Source organism: Pseudomyrmex gracilis, unplaced genomic scaffold (assembly GCF_002006095.1).
Source record: "Pseudomyrmex gracilis isolate BER0280 unplaced genomic scaffold, ASM200609v1 scaffold_246, whole genome shotgun sequence".
Lineage (NCBI taxonomy): Eukaryota > Metazoa > Arthropoda > Insecta > Hymenoptera > Formicidae > Pseudomyrmex > Pseudomyrmex gracilis.
The window spans coordinates 12,337-36,202 of NW_018020830.1; the positions used below are offsets into that span (position 1 = coordinate 12,337).

The window sequence follows — 23,866 nt, forward strand, 5'->3', positions numbered from 1 at the left end:
GAGAGAGGAAAACATTACATCCACGCGACACACGATTTATTGTCCGCGGATCTGCCCACGGATGCACCGTTATATTTCGTACGTGCGCCGTACGCGGACCGCGCGTTGTCTTCGGAATACAAGGTGCATCGCTCGGGACGTGTTATTTTTGCAAATTGAATCAGAGGAAATAACTCAGCCTGATTGAGAAGTCGTAATAACATGTATTACGTTTTAATTTGCGATATTTTATTTTGCTTGCACACAAGGATGAGGTCTTTTTTTTTTTTTTTTTTTTTACTTTTGTGAACATCAGTAAAACGCTCATTTCACATAATTGGAAATTTATTTTTAATTTTTTTATTTTTTTTTATTGTTATTTGTGTCGAAACGGGGAGAGAAAAATAATTCAATCCGTTCAAAATTGAGGTGTAAAATACAAATGTGTATTTTTTTTTTATGTAATATTATTTGTTAAACATATATAATATACATCTGTTGTATACAGTCGATATATCATCATATATACGCATATGTTATACGCAATTTCCTACTAATACGAGTTTGTTAATTGATATAATATACACCGCATTATAAATATACATTATGTTTCAAATAACTCACTGGTTTTATCACATATATTCTTAGTTGTTTAAATAATCGTTAATTAATTTAAACTTAGAGATATGAGAGAGGAAGAATTTATTTCGTTTTTTGTTTATGAAAAAATTTTGTTTAAATTCAATAAGATTATTATTCTAAATTTGAGTTGAAAAATTGCGTTCACAAATCACAGGTTTCGTCAATTTTCTCATCCGTCAAGTTTTTTTTTTATATAGTTCCTTTACAAAAATCTCCATTTCTGGAATAACATTCGCGATCCGCTCGCGAGATGTTTAATTCAATAGAACGACGTGGTTTTTTGCCTGTGGAAAAAAAAAATCAATTCAATCGCTAACAAAGTTGCGTTCTAGGAACAAATAGGGGCATTTCATTGGAAAAGATCTGTGTGCGGACGTCATTCGCGCTGATATGGAAGCTCGCGAGTGACGGTTACTTTCAAATGTGAGGAGATACTTCCCTACGAACGACCGCGCGGGACTTTTCGATTGAGTTTGCGTTGTGTGTTGCAAAACACACCGGCAATTGGACTTAACCGTGTTGCCGCAATCTTACATGTTGCAGTTTCGGCGAAGGGGCTATTAATTGTATCCGCAACGATACACGAAGCGAAGGAATGACGCATAATCCGTGAATTCTTGAAATCACTTCTGTTATAAGAGCAATGTTACCGCGCAGGAATTTAATAAACGCAAGGTAAAATTATAGCTAAAGAGACAGAGAGAGAGAGAGAGAGAGAGAGAGAGAGAGAGAGGAATTTATCAATCTATGCAACGCGAAAGATGAAAGCGGATTTGTTAAAGATAAACCTTTTGGCGGAGAGTTTAAAATTTGCCAACACTCTCGATTCGACGTGTTACTTAAAAAAAAAAAAACTTATTTCTACACGCACTTCGAACAATTAAATATTAGATTGAATTGATCTATAAAATATTAATTGAATTAAATTAATTAACTATTAAATATTAGATCGAGTTAACACATGAAGATCTGTGTATGTACAACTGATTAGTTGAATAAATACAGGAACTAGAAGGCACAGTGCATTGATATTCTCGTATACTATCCACGTACTTCCGATACCTCGCGAATTTTATTTCCGCTAACCGCAAGCAGCGGATTATTCGAAAACAAAACTGGCGCTGTTTAACATGCTAATCAATTCGAAATAATGCGAAAGCTTACTGATAATTAAATTTTTAACACACCACGTCAGATGGTAGTTCGGTCTCCTCGAAAAAAAAAAAAAAAAAATGCTTACGCGTTCATTCGCGTAGAAAGCTTCGTAAAACCGCAAAGCGGTCTACTTGCGGCCCGAATGTCTTCCGCGAAACATGTGCTACTATCACGATATTTCCTCGATTCGTAAAGAAAAAACATTCGTTACGTGTTGCCGTCCGTCGCGACGACGTTCTTCGAGATCGGCGTCAAGATGCTGGACTCCTGATCCGAGTTGGGTGGCGTCAGGACCATCTGCGGCGGCGCGTTGCTCTCGGCATCGACGCGATCGACCTCGACGTCGGACTTGATCGCGGTCCCGGCGGCGTTGTTGACGATGCACTTCTTGAAGTGGGTCCTCATGTTGCTGCTCTGCGAGAACTTGCCGCCGCAGTTCGAGCACGAGTACGGCTTGGTGCCGGTGTGATAGTTCAGATGAGTCTTGAGATGGTGCTTCTTGGTGAAAGCCTTGGAGCAGAGGGAACACTGGTACGGTTTCAGACCGGAGTGCAGCCTCGTGTGCAGGGTCATGTTCGAGCGATCGGCGAACGCTTTCTGACAGACCTGGCACTGGTACGGCCGCTCGCCCGAGTGCGTCCTCAGATGCTGCTTGAGAAGCATCTTGCGCGAGAACGCCTTGCCGCACTGGTCGCACTGGTGCGGCTTCACGCCCGTGTGTATGCGCACGTGCATGTTGTAGGCCACCCGCTGGTTAAAGCTCTTGCCGCATTCCGCGCACCCGTACTCCTTGCGGTTCCGATGGATCTTCATGTGCGAGCTTAGGTAGCCACGGTCGTTGAAGTACTTGCCGCATTCCGGACAGGTGGCCGCGAACTCCCGCGTGCCCTCGTGAACGCTGCGGTGGTACTTGTAGTTGCGCAGCTGCGAGAACTGCTTGCCGCAGTCCGCGCAGCGAAACGGCTTCTCGCCGGAGTGCGTGCGGCTGTGCACCTGCGAGAGAGAGAGAGACGAGCACATAGACACGACGACACTGAGAGCTGATGTATAATTTAAACACTCGTAATGACGAGAAATAAGTGACGAGAATAGGATATATACGCGTTAGATTAAAATTTTAGCAAATCGCGAAAAAGGCAATTAAACGCGCGAATATGATACTGTGAGAGTGAGAATCGTGGAAAACGCCGATAGAGGATCTGTCTGCCAAAGCTATCGAGAATTTATGTTGGTAATTAAATTCTAAGACAAGAATATTCTATGTCGCGCGTGTCTAAAGATATAAACGCGTTGATACTCTAGACGTGTTCATAAAATCCCCGTTTTCTCTAAGGATAATTCAAACGCGCGTAGGCGTTTTAATACATGCTTGTTTTGACGAAGAAGTATACCTTGAGCGACGCCCTCGTGACGAAGGTCTTTCCGCACTGATCGCACCTGTGATCATCAACGGCCGGTCGTCCGCGCTGAGCTGCTCCTCCCTCCGCGCCGACGATTGTCTCGTTGTTGTTGTTGCTGTCGCTGTTGACGCTGAAGATCCTCGCGACACTCTCGTCCACCCCCTTCTTCTCCGTCGTTTCCAACGACGAGGTTTCCTTCTTTTCGGAATCGGACTCGATCGTGTCGCAGAGCCTGCTGATCGGGTGCGACAATTCGGGTTTCGTCGGCGTTCGCGGCACCGTTGTCGTTTGCGTCGTCGAATACTCGCCGGTTATTCTGCCGGTATTGGTGATAACGCTGTTGTTATCGTTGTTGTTGCTGCGGGGCAACAATTGCGCGGACGCGATCGCCGCGTTGCCGGTACTCGAGAGAGCCGATTCGCTGGTGTTTCTCGTCGCGTGCGGCGCGATCTGATTAGAGGGAGCGAACGAAACGGGCGATTGGTAGACCACTTCTTGGGTCTTCACGTCTGAACCGCAACCGATCGTGTTGCCGCTGATCGTCTCGCGCGGTAGCGACGACGGCGGTGGCGGCGGCGGTGGCGGCGGTGGCGGCGGTCTCGCGGCGGTGTCGCCGTTAAAACTCGTCTCGTAAGCGGGAACCTCGAACGCGTAAAGTCCGTCGTTTCTCGGAGAATGAATCTTCGGACTGATCGATATTACCGTCGATCGAGTCGGTTCCGGGGGCTTCTTTTGAATTTCCTGCAACAGATTTGTTAAAAAAACGTTTTATTACACGCACGCGGAACGAGGGCACATTGAGGCGTTTTTTTTCTCTTACAGAATACGCGATCGTGTATTGCACGTTCTTCTTTGTGTCTCCGTGAAATCGATTATACGCGCGTAAACGTAGCTGGTCGAGCTTGTCCATGTTGATTAATTTTGTGAAAGGAAAAAAGGACGTGTAGCGTGGTGCGCTACCGATATATTGTACGTACGTCGCGTGAAGAATCGAAATTTTTGTGCGTCGCGGAGTATCGGTGAGGCGCGTTTCAATGAACTAGAAAGTGACGTCTGGATTTAAAGCACACACGTTGTCGTGTGTTGTTTTTTTCTTGAATTTTTTCAGTCACGATCGGGTTTTAAATGGCCACGTTCGTTAGATAATAGCCATTCGCGCTTGTTGAAGCACCGAATCGCGTCGAGTTATCGAGATATCGTGAGTTTTGTGCGCAATTGTGTCGCGTGTACTACGTTTTATAACACGATTTCAATTTAATTCAGTTGTTTACATTGTGAACCGAGTATTGTAATAAAAAACATTGCATATAATACAATAAAATTAATTAATTTAAAAAACTGGGGCCTCGTTCACTTTTGACCGAAAATTGCATACTTGATTTGACACCGATATCTCTCGCGTGTGTTTTATTTCGAAAAAAAAAAGAAAGACGCGACTTTTCAAGTACCTATAATCGAAAAAAAGAAATTGCCGTTCACCGCACGTTTATTCGCGCAATAAAAGAAAGAACAGTTTTCTAAAACGACACATCCAAGTCGCCGAGCGGCACAATCGAACGTGTCGTTCGTCGACAATTTCCCATCTTTAATGCCAAATAAAATGCTTTTAGTACAGCGATAGTCGCGTATTCAGGAATGCGTCCGCATAATGAACCGGCCAGAAGAAAGCAGCAATTAGAAAGTAGTTAGACTTAGTAATAATGAGCGGTTCGATTTTACGGTCGCACAATCGAACCCGCTCAACTACTGATAACTACATGATCGTGAGCAGAATTCACGAAATTCCAATAAACGCGAATTATTGATGAAAACGCATAGTTTTACTCGCGATACGAACGTGTTGCGCGCGCGCTCTCGAATATCGTCGAGATTGAATTCGCGCGATGCGAAATTCGCGCCGAAAGTAAATATACCTATCGTAAATCGGTACGGTATCGCCGATATTTTTCCGCGGGATCGCAAAGAATAACGCGCGGGGAATTCGCGCCAGGTTGAATCGTAACTTTCACACCTGTTGCTAATCGACGTGCTGCCGCCACTAACTACTGAAACACCACATCTCTTGTCGGTCCGTTTATTTTTAAAATTGTTTTTCCGGGTACGCAAGGTGGTGGCCGATACTTTCTATAACGCTCGTTCGCAAAGAAAAGAGTTTTATACGACGAAAGCGTCAAACTCGCCGATCCGTTATCGTGATGTATTTGCACAATTATACGATTGCGATTTGCGCAATTATGAGATACACGTGTGTGATATTGCGTGTCAAACATATTATTATCCGCGAATACAAAGTTGGTGAAAAAAATTGCGCTATCGAAAGGATCTCGAGATCCTTTCGACGTGCGCGAAATGAACGTTCGGAACCGCGTCAATTTATATATCGCGCGAGAGAGGGGTAGAGGGAGGGCAATCTCGGCGACGCGAGATTGCGTACATACATACGTGCACAGTCGCGTCTTTATCTGGCGACTACATCTCGACCCGATCTTGCAGCAGCAAAGCTGCGGGGCCTGCTGCTTGCGCAAAAGCCAGACCAGTTGCCGCGCGACACGATCGTCATCGAACGCACAAAATCTGGCACGCATCCCGTCGAAAGAGAAATTCGCGCGATTCGCTCGCGGAGATCAAGACGCGCGCAGCTGGCGTCGCCAGCTGGCGATGCGCAATCACGGCGCGCGCGCGCGGGACCGACCTGATAAACGATCGGAGCGGGATAAACCGATAGGGTGCATTAAGCGGAACGACATCGAACTCAAGTGAAGGGCGACGATGCAGCTGAAAGCGGCACCTTGTCACCTGTTAGAAGATGCGCGCGCGTCTGATACGCGAGACGACGACAATCAGCGCCAACAAATGGCGAATCCTTCGCGAAATGTTTGTCTTGGGTTTTGTTTTTTTTTACTCTTGCACGTGTCTCGTTAATATGCAATGGTATAAAATATATCGCATGAGATAGAGTAGAAAGATAGCGTTGGAAGTTACAACGAACGATTTATGTTGTGAATAAACGAGTGTTTTCTTCAACGTTTTGTCTCGAATCCAAACGACGTTATATCTCGTATTCATAAAACCGCGTCTTGCATCTTGGTTGTAAATCTTATTTTATGGTATATAACGGATCGGCGAATAAATGTAAAATCGGAGCAAGAGAAAAGAACGTCGGCGTTCTCGGCGAAGGCGCGTCTGTGTCTCGCGCGCGTTAACTCGAATCGAAGACCGACAGAAATCGACGTTGATGTCGGATTCACACAGGTGCAATCGCACGCTGTGGTTTTCATTTAATTAACCTTCGTCATTAACGAGCGAGCAATTTATAGAAGCGAGAAGGATATTGAAAACGTTTTATCTCGTTACTTCTTTTTTTTGCGCGACGATGACGCGCCGGACGGTCGTTAAGGACTTAATTAATGAAGGATGTGTGAAATCTTTGCCTTGTTTTTGCGACGATTAAATTGAAATTTAAGAATACACTCGAATATATACCCGATTATTTGATCGAGCAATCGAAACACATTTTGCTCGATTGTGCGCCGTTTACTGCTATTTACAGTTCGGCACAGTTCCCACACCAGTAAGTAAAATCTGTTCACGCGAGAAAGAAGAAGAACGAATATCCCTTCTAGCAACGGGATTTCGACAGCTAGGTCAAAATCGTATCGTGAATCGTAATCATTCGGAATCGTGAGCACAGAGCTGTGTGTTTCCGTTCCTCGACAATCGGACGATCGATGTTTTGAAGTATCGATCGACGAACACATCGATTCTAATTACTAACAGTATTTAAGAATATTTTATTGTTATGAATTTTCATTTTTCGGCATTTTTTGACAAAATTAAAATTACCTTCAAATTTAATTTTAATGTTAAAAACTGTTTTTAATATTTTTAATATTTTGAAAAAATGTGTGATATTTTTATATAAACAAAAACAATTCCAAAACAAAAATTTGATCTCGTAACGGAACGCCTGAATAAGATCAAATCAATTAGCGATTTCCAGCCGAACACGCGCGAGCTAATATTTGTATATATTACCGTTTGAGATGTACTCACGTCATCGGCGTGACGTTGGGGCGCGAGGACGGGTCGCGGGGTTCTCGGTGAATGATGAGGCCTGACGATTTGGCGCCACGGCGACGCGGTGACGCTATTGGCCACGTGTCTGCGGGCGGTTCTCCACCTACAACAACTTTCGCCGCAGCTGAGATCCTCGCCCGCCGTCTGCGTGGAATAATCGGAAGACTTCTCGAACGACCTCGTCCGGCCAGTGACTGCGCACTGCAAGGACGATACAACACCTTGGTAGGGGCAATCCGCGTCTCCTCGCATCCTGCCGCAAAATTCGCTCTCCGAACCGAGAACGCTCATCGGCTTGTCCATCGGACAGTCCACCTGCAGTCTTTCGTATCCCGTTCTGATTCTCTCCAGATGATCGGCGTATCCCTCCGCGGGCGGTCCTCCGTTGGAAAGACACGCGCCTCGATGATACACATCGAAGGACGACGATTCGGGAGCCATCGCGAGATTTCTCTCAGCGAGCATCATCGAGCCGTAACACTTTTCCGCGGAACGATCGCCGATTCTTCCATCCTGATGCAGAGAACCGACGCGTGACCACGCGTTCGAAATGCCAGCATGACCGAACGACGGACCGGGATTCGTTGTGTTGAATTCGTGCAACATTCTGGTGTCTCGGAGAATATTTATGTTGTCGTCCGTTAAAAAATTTCTCGCACAGGGTTCCTTCTTGTCGGCTATATTTTCACAGGACGGTCTTCCGGGACTGTACCAGGGATACTGATCGCACTGCAGATACTTGGAACAGACCTTGACGTCCTTCATGTCCTCCGGTTTGCAATCGGTCGTTTGCTCGCCGCAAGTGCTCGCGATCATGGGCACCGGCGGAAGCCGAATGCGCAGGGTCTCCGCAGCCCGCAGAAAAGCATTTAATCGCACTCGCGGCACCGTGGCGCTTCCGGTGTAAACGAAGCCAAGTAATGCCGCGAGTTCCGGCGCCTCCATCTCAGCCAGGATCACTGTAATCGGCTCGCAATGAGCGGCGGCTTTGCTGTGCGCAAGCAGCACTTCCTGCACACAAGAACGACGTTCGATTACTGCTCGCTACGCGAACGAGTAAAGTATTAGATAATAGGGAATAGCCTATGGTTATATAGCAACTCTTCGCAACGATCGGCACTTTTGATTGATTTTTTTTTTTTTTTTTTTTTCAGTCGTTAACTTTCTTGTCTGTGGTTACTTTTTACTTGACATTTATTAGTAGAATTATTATTTTTTTGTTTCTGGCAACATTAGAGATTGAAGAAAAAATTTACGGGGTCTTTCAAGTGCCGATCGTTGGATGTTTCACTTTATTTATGTAACAACAACAATAATAACGAACGTATAAATTACAAATAGACAAAATTTCTTACATCAAAATAAATAGCAAACAGAAGAAGAGAAATGCGCGTTAAAGTTTATGAATCAGTAAACGCGCAGAATTAATTGAGCGAACGAAAAAATGGAAATGCGGTTTCGGTCAATATGTTTTATTGAAGAAAATTCCAAACAAAAAACTTCCTTCGCGAGAAACCTGACCGTTAAATATGAGAAACACAACGAATGACGCGCGCGTCATTTATCCTTTTACTATTGACGAGACCGAGAAACCTGTGTATCAAGATTGACTTTGTTGTAGGTCTGGATCTCTCGTGGCCGATGAGAGTCATCTAGCGAAGCATTAGATACGCGGCGTGGCACAGCGTGGTGGTAATAACATGTATCAAGAACACGTTCCGAGTTATTGAAAGGTTAAGGCGCTTGTCTGGCACATCAAAGTAGGCTGAAGTTTTTAGTCCCAGTTTGAAATTGAAAACCGCACGAATTTCCGTGGTCATTTGACATAACGGTGTGTATAATGTGTGCGCGCCGCACTTCTACTTCCACGAAGAGGTAGAAAGTTGCAAAGAAATGTACACATATTACAAACGTGTTTATAAGGTTGATGGGTAACTTTATTAAAACGACGGCGATGGTGAAAGATCAACGCGCGCGTTGCTTTTGTGTCGCCGAGTTGCGTCGCGGAGATTTTTTTCTTCCGAACGGACGGACGTCAATTTCGCACCCGCGAATGAAAACGCGGGATCGAAATGAAAAAAAAAATCTCATACGGCGAAATTCGAAAAAGCGTTTCCTTCAAACGTGTTCTCGCTCGTAAAATATATCACCGTATTTGATTTACTTCATCCATCTCTCCGTCGTTATTCGCACGCGCGCGCATAATGGAACAACACATGGACAACAATGAATTACGACTGTTTCATTGTTGCGGAGCTCGGCGAAGATTGCGCGCGCTCTTGCACCGGGATAACTGTAATTACGCGGCTCGATCGACGCGGCTGTTTCCGATTTTTTACCGCGATAATTAACCGCTAACCGCTAACGGCCGGTCCGGTCGTCGGGATCAGGGAACCAATTTGAATTAACCTCCGCAGCGGCACACAATGCTGCAATTCACGTGATCATCTCTTTCTCGTTGCACTTTTTTGTCTCGTTACGCAAGAGATATATTTTCGGCGAGATCTCCGAATTTTGTAAGAGAGAACTTTCGTGAATTCTCTTCGAGAAACGCGTTTGTTCGCGCGCGTTCGTTTTGCGAGGTGTTCGGAAAATTGTTTTCCAATGGCTTTCTAAACATTTTCTGAATATTTTCTCGCGAATATATTGAGGTTACGCATTTACTACGTTGTTGCGAGCGAGTCATGAGAGAGTCTGAGATGATCTTCGATCGTTTTACTTCACGCCGCCCCGCAACCATTTTAACGGATCATGAGCGGCAAAAAATGGCCGGGGCATCATTCTTGCACGTAGAATCGCAAATGAAGCGTTGGTACGCGCGCACGGCCCGCGGCTTGATGCAACTTTGCTCGCCGCGCGAGTTCCAAGTCCAATGGCGTAGACGGAAGAGAACTCTCTCGTATCTTCCTTCGGGGAGACCGTCGACACAAACGCGATTGCCCGCGTCCTAAAATTCCGAGGCGAACTCGCAGTCTGTGTCTCTCGTTTATACTTATCGGCGTAAAATATGCACGTATGTAATTTTATATATATAACATATACATACATACATATGTAAAACGTAAGAACTACACAACCGCTTCGGAAAGGAAAGAAGAAAAACAGGTTTGCAGATTTCTTTGAATAACATATTGTAAGCTACACCTATGCACGTTGCAAGGCTGTGCCGTCCTCTCTTCTTTCCCCCCTCGTCCTCAGAAGTGCTCTCTCTCTCTCTCAGCTTGCGATTACTTAAGTTTAGTGTTTGTGCGTATTGCACTGCTCGAATAGTAAACACTTCCGGAAGCGTTGCAACCAAGAATATGCACTTTGCTACCGCAAATATGTAAAAGAAAACAAAACAAAAAAAAAACAAAACAAAAAAAAAAAACAAAAAAAAACATCCGCGCAACAGAGCGAAAACAAATTAAACCCGTTTTGTCAGGCAATTGTGAATAATTGCGCGTGTTTATCGAAACTTCATTGATGTGATAATTAGCGCGGTGTAACCGGTACTCTTCGTTCTTGCGTTGACTTATCACATCAATATCTCGCACATAAATTTATTGCCGTATAATCTAGCGATCACTTAATTATTTCGAGTAATAAGAACATTGTTTGTTGGCAATTTCCGAAGCTCGCGGTACAGCGCGGATATTTCAGCGCACTCGAAGTTGTGCAGCGGAATGTGCAAGAAGCATCTCGTATATGTGTATTTTACGATCTCCTCGAATAGTTTCGAGAGTTTGCGAATAAACACTCGGGTTATTCATACGCGAGTGATCTTTTGATTCCTTTTGCGTTTGAGACGGAACGACGCGATTTCATTTCTTTATTACGCGCGTCATCTTCTTTATGTTAAATACATTCGTTTGGCAGCAATTACTTTAGTTCACGTATACGTGAGAAAAAGTGTGTCAGAGAGATTTGATGAAGTTCGAACTTGTTTATATCGATCTGGAGTATCGCGTATACTTCAAGAGAGAATATTATTCTTCTTCAACTACTACTGCGTGTACGTGGATAATCTGCAAATCTGACGTCTAAATATACTACGTGGATTTATTATACGATCGCATATACATATTTATATCTCGTATCCTGTTCGCGAATTCTTTGGGCATGGAAAATGAGAAGCAAAGATAATACGATAATCGAGTAATTCAAAATAAAAGTGTTTTTTTTTTTTTTTTTTNTTTTTTTTTTTTTTTTTTATACGTTTTACTTACTCTCGTCAATGTGATTTTTGTGAAACATCGAGAATTTTTTAAAACACCGACGGGCGGAATAAAAAAAAAAAAAAACATGCAAAATTTTGAAACAATTGAAATTTAACTGTCGGGATGTTAAAAAGAGAAAAAACCAATTTGTTATTGTAGATTTTTAATAATTCCGCGTTCGAGAAAGTTTCCGTATTTTATTTCGGTTTGCTTCCATCGGTCCGTAAATCATTTCCATAATGCGAGAGAGATCACGGTTCGTTGAGAGATCTAACAAAATTTGTAATTACAAGTATCTACGTCTAGTATCTACATGTCGCGGTAAGCGCGATTATCGTTCTCAAGCTGTGTGCAAAACTGTTTTCAAAACCTGTTTCCATCAATTTGTACAACGATCCATTGAGCGCGAATCGGACGCGATTACGTTATCTTTGCCGGTCTGTCAATCAATTACGATAAACACTGCAAATATCTGCAAACGATTAATGACTTCGAGCTGTGCTTAGGTTTTTACGCTCGTTTTCGTACATTTGTCGATCGATCTATTCCGCGCGCGCACACATCAACGTCTAGATCTTGCCGATTCAGCACCGGGATGGTGCGGCAGCGCCATTCGGTTCGCGCTTTCTATCCGCATCCGATGCGATCTATCCCGATGAGCGTTACGAAATTCACGAGGTGCGAGGAGGAAAACCCGATTGAGGAAACGTCGTAATTATAATGATTACAGTAATCGCGGATATCAATTTTCATAGCTCGCGAACGATCGGATAAAATTTTCGTTCTTCGCGATCGGTTTTTCGCCTCTCCTCCTTATATTATCCGACACAAAGTAAACGCGGGATGTTGAGTTTCGCACCTCTTTCGTGTAATTGCGGCTGTTACACCTTGCAATTGGACGTGGCTCAACTCAGGCTCAAACGTTGCGGCATTTCTCGCGCACACAAATATATACGTACGGCTCATTAAAGAAAACGAATGACTGTTATCGCGCCAGACACACCAGGCGAACAATATTTCACGCACGAAAATGCACGAAAATGCACGAAAATGAAAGAGATCGACGTAAGTAATATATTTACACAGTAATATATTATATTTATATTTATAACATGTATCATATATATTTATATTTAATACATACATATATAATAATGTGCTACGTATATACTTGCGGTTGTTACACGTAGCAATTGGTTCAACTTGCAAACGTTGCGGCATTTCTCGCGCACAAATACGGCTCGTTGAAGAAAAAGAATGATTGTTATCGCAAGACACATCAAGCGGAAGATCTGGATTTCGCTTTGATGTTTCGCGTATTTTGCACGAAAGAGATCGGCGTAAATATATTTACACAATGTATTAAATATCATATAAGTATATTGTACAGCAAATATGTAGTAACAATTTATTGTACGTTAGGAAATGTTTATTAGACATATTAATATTTGTTAGATATACAATAGAAGTATTTAGAATTCAAGTCCTTGGCTCTGGCGATAACGGTCTTTCTTTTTTCTTAATAAACCCCACGTATGATTGCGAGAAATGCGCTAGATATTTACCGATAAATATGTCGCTGCGTTTTTGTTTAAACATTTATTCGCGATGTATTAGATATTGCGCGCGAATATCTCTCGGTTTTCATCGATGTCGGTTTTCTTGCGCTCGCGAGAATCGCGGCCGGGGAGCGTGCACACACGCCAGAACGATACTCTCGCGCGATATCGCGCGCCCGAGACAATAATCAATACGATTTCGTGGCCGAGAAAACGCTCGGAGCCGCGATTTAATCGCTTCCAACAGTGCTCGCGGATATTATTCGAATGTGCGAGCGCAATTGGAAGTAATAATCATTATCGAGGCAAAGCGGTCGGCGGCGCGTAATCGGGACAAACTGTCCCTATTTAAAGAATCCCTTGTTGGATGTAATATCACGACGCGGAATGTGTCGGCGTGTGTATCCATTTGACGCTTATAAACGTTCCGTAATGCGATTCGAGTAATTGCGAGTTGCCGACCTGCGTGTTGTACTTTAATAATGTCAACGTCCCGCTGCGCGTGTCAGAACATTTTCTGCGGAATTTAATTGAAATAATTTCTTTCACGTTTACCAATAGAATTGAATTAAAGCGTACAAGAAAATATGCAAACTATATTCTCGAGAATATGTAACGCTTATTATAACTTATCGCAATAAAGGAAACTGGTTTACTTTTTTTTGTCGATACCATATTTTATTCAACGCAACGAGCGAGCCAAATCGCACGACAAACGAGACTCATCGCGTAAAAATAAAATTGCAAGAAGATTTTTGAACGAACACTCGTGAATAAATAATGACGAAATTACAAAACCCATCTAAAAATAAAACGTTATTTTTGTAGCCGGTACGCGTCGAATCGATTAAAATTTGTAATCTAGCAACGGGTTTTGCGCGCGTCATGACAGACACGGAGACGACGAGAATTCGATAAGAGTGTGATTAGGAAATGTGTAAAAATTGAGAAATCGGGCCGTAAACACGACGAGCGAAACGAGTCGCAAATCATATAACGAGACATAACGATTTCTACGCACGAGATGTAGTTACAACCGGACCACATATCGGTCATTAATTATATGCCGTATCGATAAACTGTTACGCGAGTAACAGTGTCAAGAGCCGGTGCTAAAACTATCATACGGACGGCAAACTATTACCCAGCGGCGACCATGATGAGAAGAGAGATTCCTGGAAATCGACACGATTGACTTCAGCGAGGAAATGCGACGCTATTAGAATACAATAAGTATTCGCGCGCGTAATCGATTCTAATTTCGATCGCGATATATCTCGTCGCGATTGAGATTTGCAATGATATCGACATATCGGCGGCACCGCAATTTTTATATTTTTCGCTCATTCAAATTCAGACATTTAATCGAAATCAAATTTTCTCGAAACAATCGTATAGAATCGTAAAAATCCTTTTGATTGCTCCTTTGAAACAAAAATCATCGGCGTGACATTTTATACACAGAATAATCTTCTAATATCTACGGGAACGTAAGCGCGATTTCCGCGCTATTGAAAATATATTTCTCGGTTTTCCCGTAATACACACGCCACGGTTCGATAAGTAACGTTTGCGGATAATCCGTGTTGTATCGCGCCCTCGGGCGCGCGCATAAATGAAAAGCCACAATAAGCAATGTCGATATAGATCGGAAACGCTGATACGTTTGTAGTTTGTAATGCAACCATACACGTCGTGTAATGTTGCCGCGGTTACGCTTAGTTGCTCGGTGTTTTAATCCGTCAGCATCCTGTCAATGCGGTTGTACTCAAACGTGAAATAATGTGTCATCGCGCAACGTTATCTGACGCGTCTATCTCGCAGTTTTGGCGATATATGTACAAGTATATCAATCCGTATATCGCGTTACCCTAATCCGACGGTAATTGACAACCAAAGCGAGGAACACGCGGTTTCTTTTTTAAAACGGTATATTTAAAAAATTCAAGTCTAGTCTCTAGGGAAAAAAAAAAGGTTGAATGACTTCCTCGAATTTTTTTTTTCCCGTCGATGTGGAGCAAATTGATTGAGTGTTATTGCTCGTTTGAGTTTTATGAGAAGCTCGCAGAATTTCACGACAACTGGAATATCTGTATTATAATTTCTAATATATGTACACGTGGCGTCTCCTCGTCGACTTCTTATTAATTCAGAGATTTTTCTGATAAATCGTTTTTTATATAAAGTCCAGTTTTGGTTCTTTCAAATAGTTGCCGTTAAAAATGTAAAAGATCAAATACACGCGGAATACACAAATTGTCTCAAGTAATCGGAGCTAACGATGATATCGCTCGTTTATTGTTCGCGCGAGACGATAAAAATTCATGCCGATTCAGGAATCGGACAGATAGTCGTTTTTTTTTTTTTTTTTTTTTTTTTTACGTCGAGATAAATTTCATTTACGGCCGACTTTATTTACATCTCTTTAATGAAAGCAACGCGAGCGAAGATTCGAAAATTCTTCCTACGGGTCACTCGGGTTTATTACCTCGCGCGGACGTGTGTCAAGGTCGATGTTATCTCCGCGTGGGTTCCTTACACGAAGTGAACGTTTACCGGAGAGATCGGGAATTATAATTTCTTTATTTTCGCGCCGAGAAATATAGATTTATAAACAGGAACTTGCGAAACTCTGCTCGAGAAAGAAAACAAATACAAGACGCGCATTACCACGCGTTTTATATTCGAGTTTTGTTTTAACGGTATTTTTTTTCGAATTAAGCAAATTCTGCGATTAAAGTAACGCTATGCAGCGGAGTTTAAAACGAAATAATGTTTAAACGACACGGCATTTGCATGCGTAGAAGCGATTTGGATTCGTGCCAGGAATAATATTACAAATGCGTGTTGGGGCACAAGGTGCTATTATGAGCTATTAAAATTAAATAGCCATCGCGTAATCACGCGTATGAAATATGCTACCCGCGTAGCACAGAACGCACGCTAATCGTTACAACTAAAACCTTAATACTCGCGTATGATATAATAATATTGCGAGCGCGATTACGGTCGATCGCGATCGCGCCTCTTTTCCTGTTTTATAAAACTGTAGCGACACTCGTCCCGCGGAGCAATCGATAAAATTGCATCGTTTGTGATAAATCGAAGCGAAATGAGGGTCGGTGAGAAAAACTTTGTTTTGATGTCCCTGAAAAAACAAAAAAAAACAAAAAAAAACTACAGCGTACCGTATTAATCCACGCGCAACATTTTGTTTCTTGCGTTCGTGCATTAAAAGCTGACAGATGCTTGAAGAAAAACGACGCTTTTCCTCTCGGTTTCTAACGAACGGTAGAGGTCATGGGTTTTAATTGACTTCCGCTATTAAAGTCTAACATCGTACAAACACGCGTATTAATCTTTGAAGATGCGGAGATCAATTGTTCGCGTATTTATTAAACGACGTACCCACGTAGCAGTAGTTTTTTTTTACGATCCCGGGTGTTTTTTTTTTTTTTTTTTTTGCGACGTTTTCTTTCGGAGAATAATATAATTTTTTCACAAAGAAGATCAGAATGCATTAACGTATACTGCCTCGCAACATCGTCGTCTAATTAAAATCACCGGCGTATTTTGTTCCCGCGTCAGGTTTAATTACCATTTCTTGGAGCAAGTAGACGCAAAAAATTGCCACGATTAAAGAGCCGACAGCGTGTCATCACACCGCGTGTTCTCCCGTTACCTTGTCTTCACTATGTATGTCATTGAATTTTTTTTTTTTTCGAAGTCTCGCTCGGAGTTTATTATAATAAATCTCTCGGTGGAGGAGATTAATGAGAGAATTTCTGCCACACGGGATACAACGGTTAAACGCGGCGTGACAGTTTTTTAATAGATTGTATTAATTACAATTAATAGAATACATTATTTATAATTTTAATATTATACGTGTACGATTTATTTTTATTTAGTTTTAATAATATTATCATTTTTGTTTGCCATTTTTTCTGCGTACAAGATCTCATTACGTAGCCGTGACCGTTTCGCTGAGAAAACACTGCGCACTGCGTAAAGGACATTCAAGGAATTACGAGATCGTACGTACGTACATACGTGTCGACATCGTGTCGATTCTCGATTGACGTGAGCATTACACACTGACGTGATATATCGACCGGTCGTTCCCTTTCAAGTTACGATAATCTTAATTAAGCAATGAATACGTGATCTGGTGCGCTACACGCCGGCGTCCTAATGATGGGCTTAGGCTTAGGCTTAGGTTAGATCAAACAGGCAAAAATATGTTTCTGTGCTTCTGTACCGGAAAAAGCGCGCACCGATGCGGAAAGCCATAACACTAACTCATTGCGCAACGTTTAAAATCTTCGCGCGTGTGTGTGTGTCTATCAGATTGTCTAAACGTTTAAAAAAGTTTGTTTCCATTCGGCCTCAGAAAAATTAAACCGCGAACTCATAAATTCGCTCGTTTGCGAGGCTCTACGCGCGGTTTAATTAACCGCGTGTTACGACGTAAGTTTTACACATGTGAACATAATTTTTATATCTTTTTAAATTAAATTGTTGATAATACATGTTTAATGTTGACTGTTATTTTATCGTATTTGTTATTATGTTGTTTGTTGGCAATGAAATAAGATTCTTCTTCGGATTGCGAATGTTTTTCTCAACCGCGGTCACACTGGCGGAAGATAAGAGCGTCGTGTGTTCGAGATTCGTCAAAAGTAGTAAATGAGCAAAACGGCCTGTCCGTGATCGTTCGAAAATATTCATCGCGTCGTTAAAAATATTAGTAGAGGAAGCTATAAAATAAAAATATGTAAAATATACCTCGGCGAAACATCCATTCCTTGTTCAAAATCTTCTCACGCGAAATTTGCGAGGTCATGATATATATATATCGAATTCAGGTTTTGATAATGAACGTTTTTATCGATGACATCGGGAATAATAACGCGGATAAACTGGAAATATTTAAATTGCACGCTTTTGTGACCCAATTTGGACAAACAAAATTATAAAAAGAATAATTTCAAAATTTATGCGCGTGTTTTTTTTAAATCTGTAAATTTTTCGAGACATAATACGTCGTAATTTTGTTTTATAAAATTCTCGTCATTAAAAATACAACGTGCTAAATTTAAGCCTCATTGTGACAACATTTTCTCACCGACGTTACTGTACTTTGCGACTGTAAGAATTACGCACTCCTCGTTAATTGTAATCAGTTAATTAGAGCACGCGCGATTTTCCACGCTCGTTCAGATGAAAAGGCCCAGATGCGCCCACAGCGCGAGCGCAATCAAGTTCACAAATCGCGTAACGTGTTTCGTAACGACGAGTCTCCGTTCGCAGCAATTTCGACAGTTTTGATAATTTCTCTGTAAATCTTGATTGTGTTTCATAGTGTCGACGCCAGTAAATAAACATGTACGTAAAAAATAAACACGATTAGATTATCACTTTAATTCGTGTAAAAGCAAGCGCGAAAGATAAGCGGAAATTGTTCTGATTTATGTCGACAACATCTAATTTTTTTTGCACGTGATTATAAACGAATCGCGAATTAATATCTTATGTACACACATAATTTTGTTTTCCTGTTACATATATTATCGGGAGTGAATAATTTCACTATGCGCGAAGACGTGATATCACGCAGCGAAACTATTGCGAACTCCTGGATATCAATGTTTATGATGCTCATTAACGTTAATTGCGTGTGTAACGTGCGTCAATGCAAAACCGGATCTAAATGCGCGAAACAAACTGCTCTAAACGTGTTATAATTTCGTTTTAGATTATTTTAAAATCGAGATTTTCAATAAAAAATATACATTATATTACCGCATTTTTTTTCATAATTTAATAACTTCCAAATGTAAACAAATGCAGCTTCGAGACTCGTTTCAAATTCCCGTACCCCTTCTTGTTCGATTCCCACAAGATAAACGGAAGCGCGTGAGGAATTCAATTAATTTCTTCTGTTTTCTTTATGGCGCGCGACGCACCGTACACATGCGTAAAAAAAAAGAAAAATAACCACCTCGCGCGGAACGGAACAGGTACATTGGGTCAGATGGCGATAAATCGAGGTGCCGAGACGCGAGAGAATCCGCGAATGGTAAGTGCCGGAAAAAGAGGCGCGTATCGCCGGCGAGACCCAATCCCGACACGTCCGCGAGAAACCGCAAAAGGGTCGCCCGGTAACTCGCGGGAATGCGTCGAGAGCTTTACCGAATCCGAAGGTCTGGGAAACATTGAAGTCAAGGTTGCCATATTTGTTTGCGATAAAAAATGACCGGCCTTTTGCGGACACCGGTTTTTCAGACGTGGATGAGAGTAAACTGCGTTTCTAATGTACAGCATCGTGTGCGTCGTAACGTTGATTTTTTCTTTCCTAAATGATTGATACTATTAACAGTAAAATAAAAAGCGGTCGTTCCTCGGACTCGTCGCAGAAACTAAAGAAGAAAATAAAAAATGCATTTTGCGCGCTGCATATTCTTTCGAACGAGAAACCAAGAATTTTTACAAAATAATAACAAATAAAACAAGACAAATTGCGATTCGCAGAGAGAGAGAGAGAGAGAGAGAGAGAAGGAGAAATACGAGAACTTTTTTTTTCCAACATTCTGTTGGAAATTAGAAAGCGTAATTCGTGGCACGAATCGCACAGCGACGCATAATTGACAATTTTCACGTAGCTGACGCGACGTTACTTTGTAATTGCCGAAGTGCGTTGGGAGAGGGAGGGAGAATTCGTTTCGCGCGGTTTTCCTTCCGCGGTGGAATTCTACTCACGTTTTAAAACTGCGGCGCTTTAGCGAATAATTTACATAATGAATTGAACAACGGGGTTTTTTTTTTTTTATTATTATCGACGTGGAGTCGCTCTTTAAAGAAATAATTGATTCTCGAGGGGATGATATTTATTAGGAAAGATCTCGAGATCTAGAGAGAAGTTAAACGATGTATAGAGAGACGCGGATTACTTTATATGCGCGCAGCTTCAAATCTAAATCCCCGTTACCTGTCTCGTTACTTTTGCTCTCATGTTCAAATCGGGTGGCGCAATAGTTTAATGATCGCGCAACTCGCGACGGAGGAGGTCGCCGCAAACGTGCATCGCCGCAACGTGCCGAGAACGCGATTTCGCGAAACTTGGCGCGAGTTGCGCGATATAGCGCGCATTATCTTTTATTTCCGTGTGACATAATTCGGCGGCATTTAAACGCTCGTGCTTCGCGCTCGCACACGCGCACAATCGATTTATACATACATCGCGGCAACAGCGGGCGAGCGAGCGAGCGAGCGAGCGAGAAGCATTCGCCGCGAAATGCACTTTGCATTCAAGTGCAATATTAACAACTCCGTCTGTTATCCGGCAATACTAACCCGCTAATTAGCAGCTGTAGTTCCTCTTATTATGCCTCTTACTTTGCGAGCGAAGAGTAACTACTTCTCATCATAGAAACTGTTTTTTTTTTCCTTCCTTTTATTAAATCGTAATGAACATACTTGAAATATCGTTTGGTTTTCGCAAGAATTTTTAGTGAGTAGATCTATATATCTATAATTCTTCTTTATCTTCTCCGCTTGCGCGCGGGTAACATACTTTCTATATTTGTGCATGAAAGTACGTAAACAAAACGATGATTTTAAAATAAGATCTCGGCAACAAGTTTGGTAAAACTTATTTCTTTTCAATTTTTAAATTAATGTGTTTTTAAAGAGGCATTTGATTTATTCTCTTGTTTGTGAAAAAGACGACTATCTCTCTCTCTCCCTTTCTCTTGTTATTTTTTTTATTCTCGCAATAAATAAAACTGATTTGCTTATTAATTGGATTGTTGTTTTATGACTGACCTGAAGATACGGGCTCGCTGCGGACAGGACCAGGCGATGAGCTAGAAATCTCTGGCCTCCCGGGCAGCACAGGGTCACGTCGGCGAATCGCTGCGACAGTATGGCCTCCTTAAGGATGTCGCCGACATCCGGTGCCCTACCCGAAACGCGTATCACCTCTCCCATCATGCTCTATTTGGTGTGACCTCAACACACACACGAAAGAAAAAAAAAAAAACAACCGCGCGTTTCTCAATGACAAGTTCATTTACATGAGACTTATCTCATGCCATAATTATATAAAACGGTTCTCCTTGTATAAATTATTATTCTCTTACTCCCAATTCTCGTCGTAAATTTGAGCGCGAAAAACCGGTTCCATCGTCGTTTTGCCGATCAAACTTTTGGTCGTTCACACGATTCCACTACGGTTTTTTTTTTCTCTCTCTTTTTGCTTGTTAAAGAGATTTTATAAGAGTATTTAGTTACAAAGTATTTAGTTACGTTAACGGATGTCGTTCCAGGTCGCATTTGTGATGTAAAATTCCTTTGTTGATACCGATTCGCGTCGCGATTCACTCGTCGTCTCTCTCCCAACATGTGATCGATCGATCACGTCCGCAGGTGACATTTATGGACTTCGTCGTGTAACGAGGTAAGGAATTGCGATCGCATGATGATTATTGGCACAATAATCGAAAGATAAGTATGTTGACATCCGTTGTCGCGCATCGTCGCGTGGTGAGAGATTTATGACTGACCGTGTTTTTTTTTCTTTTTTTTTTTTCACCAGATTTCAATTTCACACTCTCATCGTTAGATTAGTCTCGGTCTTTTGTGTTATTCCGTTTGTGATCCTGACCACACATTAATCTCTCTCTCTCATCTTTCATTTCGAACGTTTACGTCGGACGAATCAATTAGTATCAAGTTTTTTTTTTTCCACACATTAACGGAAAACAAATTTGAAAGCGTAGAAATTTAATAACATACTTCTGTCTCTCAAAACAGTGTTTTTTTTTTTCGTTATTAAAGAACACTTTAATAAACAGCTTGTAACAGATGTGCTAAATAAAAATACACACGTACAAAGTCACGTCTATATATCACAAGTGTCATTTTACAAACACAATTAGTCTTTAATTATGATATTTTTATTTTTGTAATCGGATACCGTCATTAATTATTGCTCGCGCACGACACTTTCTTCCTCGGCCGTCGCTCGCGCGATTCCCATAAATCTCGGCTCGGTTTCTTCTCGCGATCGGTTCTTTAATCGGCCACCTTTTGTAGCTCCTCGTCAGTATTACGCGATAATTCCGTCAGAATGCCGTCGGACGAGTCGATTTCACGACAAAATTTATACACGTCGTTCTACGGGAACCGTCTCTCTGTAAGTTGTCGATTTTAACGAGCGACAATTCATTCATTAAATACCGGTTGTCACATTTTTGTTTTTTTTTGTTTTTTTTTTTTTTGCAAAGATAAACTTCTCAATTTTGATCATCGAAACAACATATCTCGAAATGGTCGATGTTCACTTTCTTCATGCGAGGAGGAAAAAAACAGTGAGTTGTTCGATTCTCTCGAACGTCGTCGCTCGTTTAACACGTGATCGATCGTTGCGATCGACGTGCGCGCTGAAAGGATCGACTCTTCTTCTGCATGCTTTATCGTGTCGCAATCACACGGCGCGGCACGTCATATTTTGCATTCGCTTCTTATAAAATGTTTTGCGATCTGACACCTAGCGGATTGCGCAATCTCGAAGATTTCTCTGATCAAAGTAGAGCAACGGAGAGATCGAAAGTATTCCGCGGTTTGTTCAAAACTGAGAAATATAATTTTAATCGGATCGGTGTTTTAATTCACAAATTGTTTTTCTTGTTACGAATTGTGTCGCAAGTCGACGCATCGAGAACGTTCTTCCGATCGAATCTCTGATTTAACCATCGCTCCAGGTTCGAGTCACAATTAATTAAACAAAGTTTTGATGAGAAAATAATGCGTGCGTGCGTGCGTGCTGAAGTTATTCCCCCGTAAATTAATTGTAAAAACAATTTTTTTTCTCTCGAGTGTCTTATCTTCGAAGTTGCATTGAGAGATCGAGAGAAACTGATCGATCAATTTTAGACGAAGTTGTAATTCGGGGGGAGTTGTTCGATGAGATCCGCGAGTGTGCCTAATCGATTCGCGCGACGACATCGATCTTTCGCGCGAAAATCTCAAAATCTTTCCCCGTGTGTTTTTCTCGTCGGTGTCTCTCGCGTGGAATCGCAGGAATCTCGCGCTCTCGCACGCGGCGCTCACACAAGGAGAACCCGTCGCTGAGCGACTCAGCAGGGCGACTGCCACCTGAAACGCTCAGGTGAGCAGAGACCACCTCCGCCACCGCGAGAGTGGTCTCTCTGGAGAGACGGAGAGAGCACACTCGTAGGGAACTCCTCCCATGTCTCGCTGCTCTATCCCCCTCTTAAACGGAATCACCTGCGTACTCGTGCGCGCATCCTTCGATTGTGTATCGCAAAACGTAGCGATGTGAAAAAATTATCGAAGAGTGAACGAATTCGGTGGAATTTCAATGAGATCACGCGCAGATAAAAACAAGCGACGACCGAAGTAAGAACCGAACGTATTTATTTAAAAGAATATTTTTTTTTACACGTATGTAAAGTTAGAAACTATATAAGTAATTAAAAATGTATCTCAAAAGATCTTTGAAAATTGTTATGCGAACAATATTCACATGTTAGATAATCGATTTCTGCTCGGTCATTGGAACATTTGCCTCATTCCAGCGAAATTGCTCACTTGCGTAGTTCTTTCTCACGTGAACTATCACTTCGTGTTATTGATGATGGACAATGCACAGCAAAAAAAAAAAAAAAGAAGAGTATTAATGTAACACATTAACGCGAAGCATATCGCGAAGATGTTCAGGAAACGTATCGAAGAAACGAATCGCGAACGGATTGTTCGACGATCATATAGACAGACAGGATTTATCTCGTCTCGTTTGGCCTGATATAGATCGCGTTTTTTTTCTCTC

At 42.0% G+C, this 23,866-nt stretch overlaps 1 protein-coding gene across 1 annotated transcript; it reads right to left on the bottom strand.

Annotated features, from left to right (window-relative positions):
• Window positions 1-491: 491 nt before the first annotated feature.
• Window positions 492-23,148, bottom strand: LOC109859191. Its single transcript, XM_020437196.1, has 4 exons — window positions 20,839-23,148; window positions 7,230-8,264; window positions 3,168-3,917; window positions 492-2,769 (listed from the first exon to the last, which is right to left on the bottom strand). Exons 1-4 carry the CDS (start codon window positions 21,004-21,006, stop codon window positions 1,984-1,986), a joined length of 2,739 nt encoding a protein of 912 aa, XP_020292785.1. The 5' UTR covers window positions 21,007-23,148; the 3' UTR covers window positions 492-1,983.
• Between the last annotated feature and the right edge of the window lie 718 nt (window positions 23,149-23,866).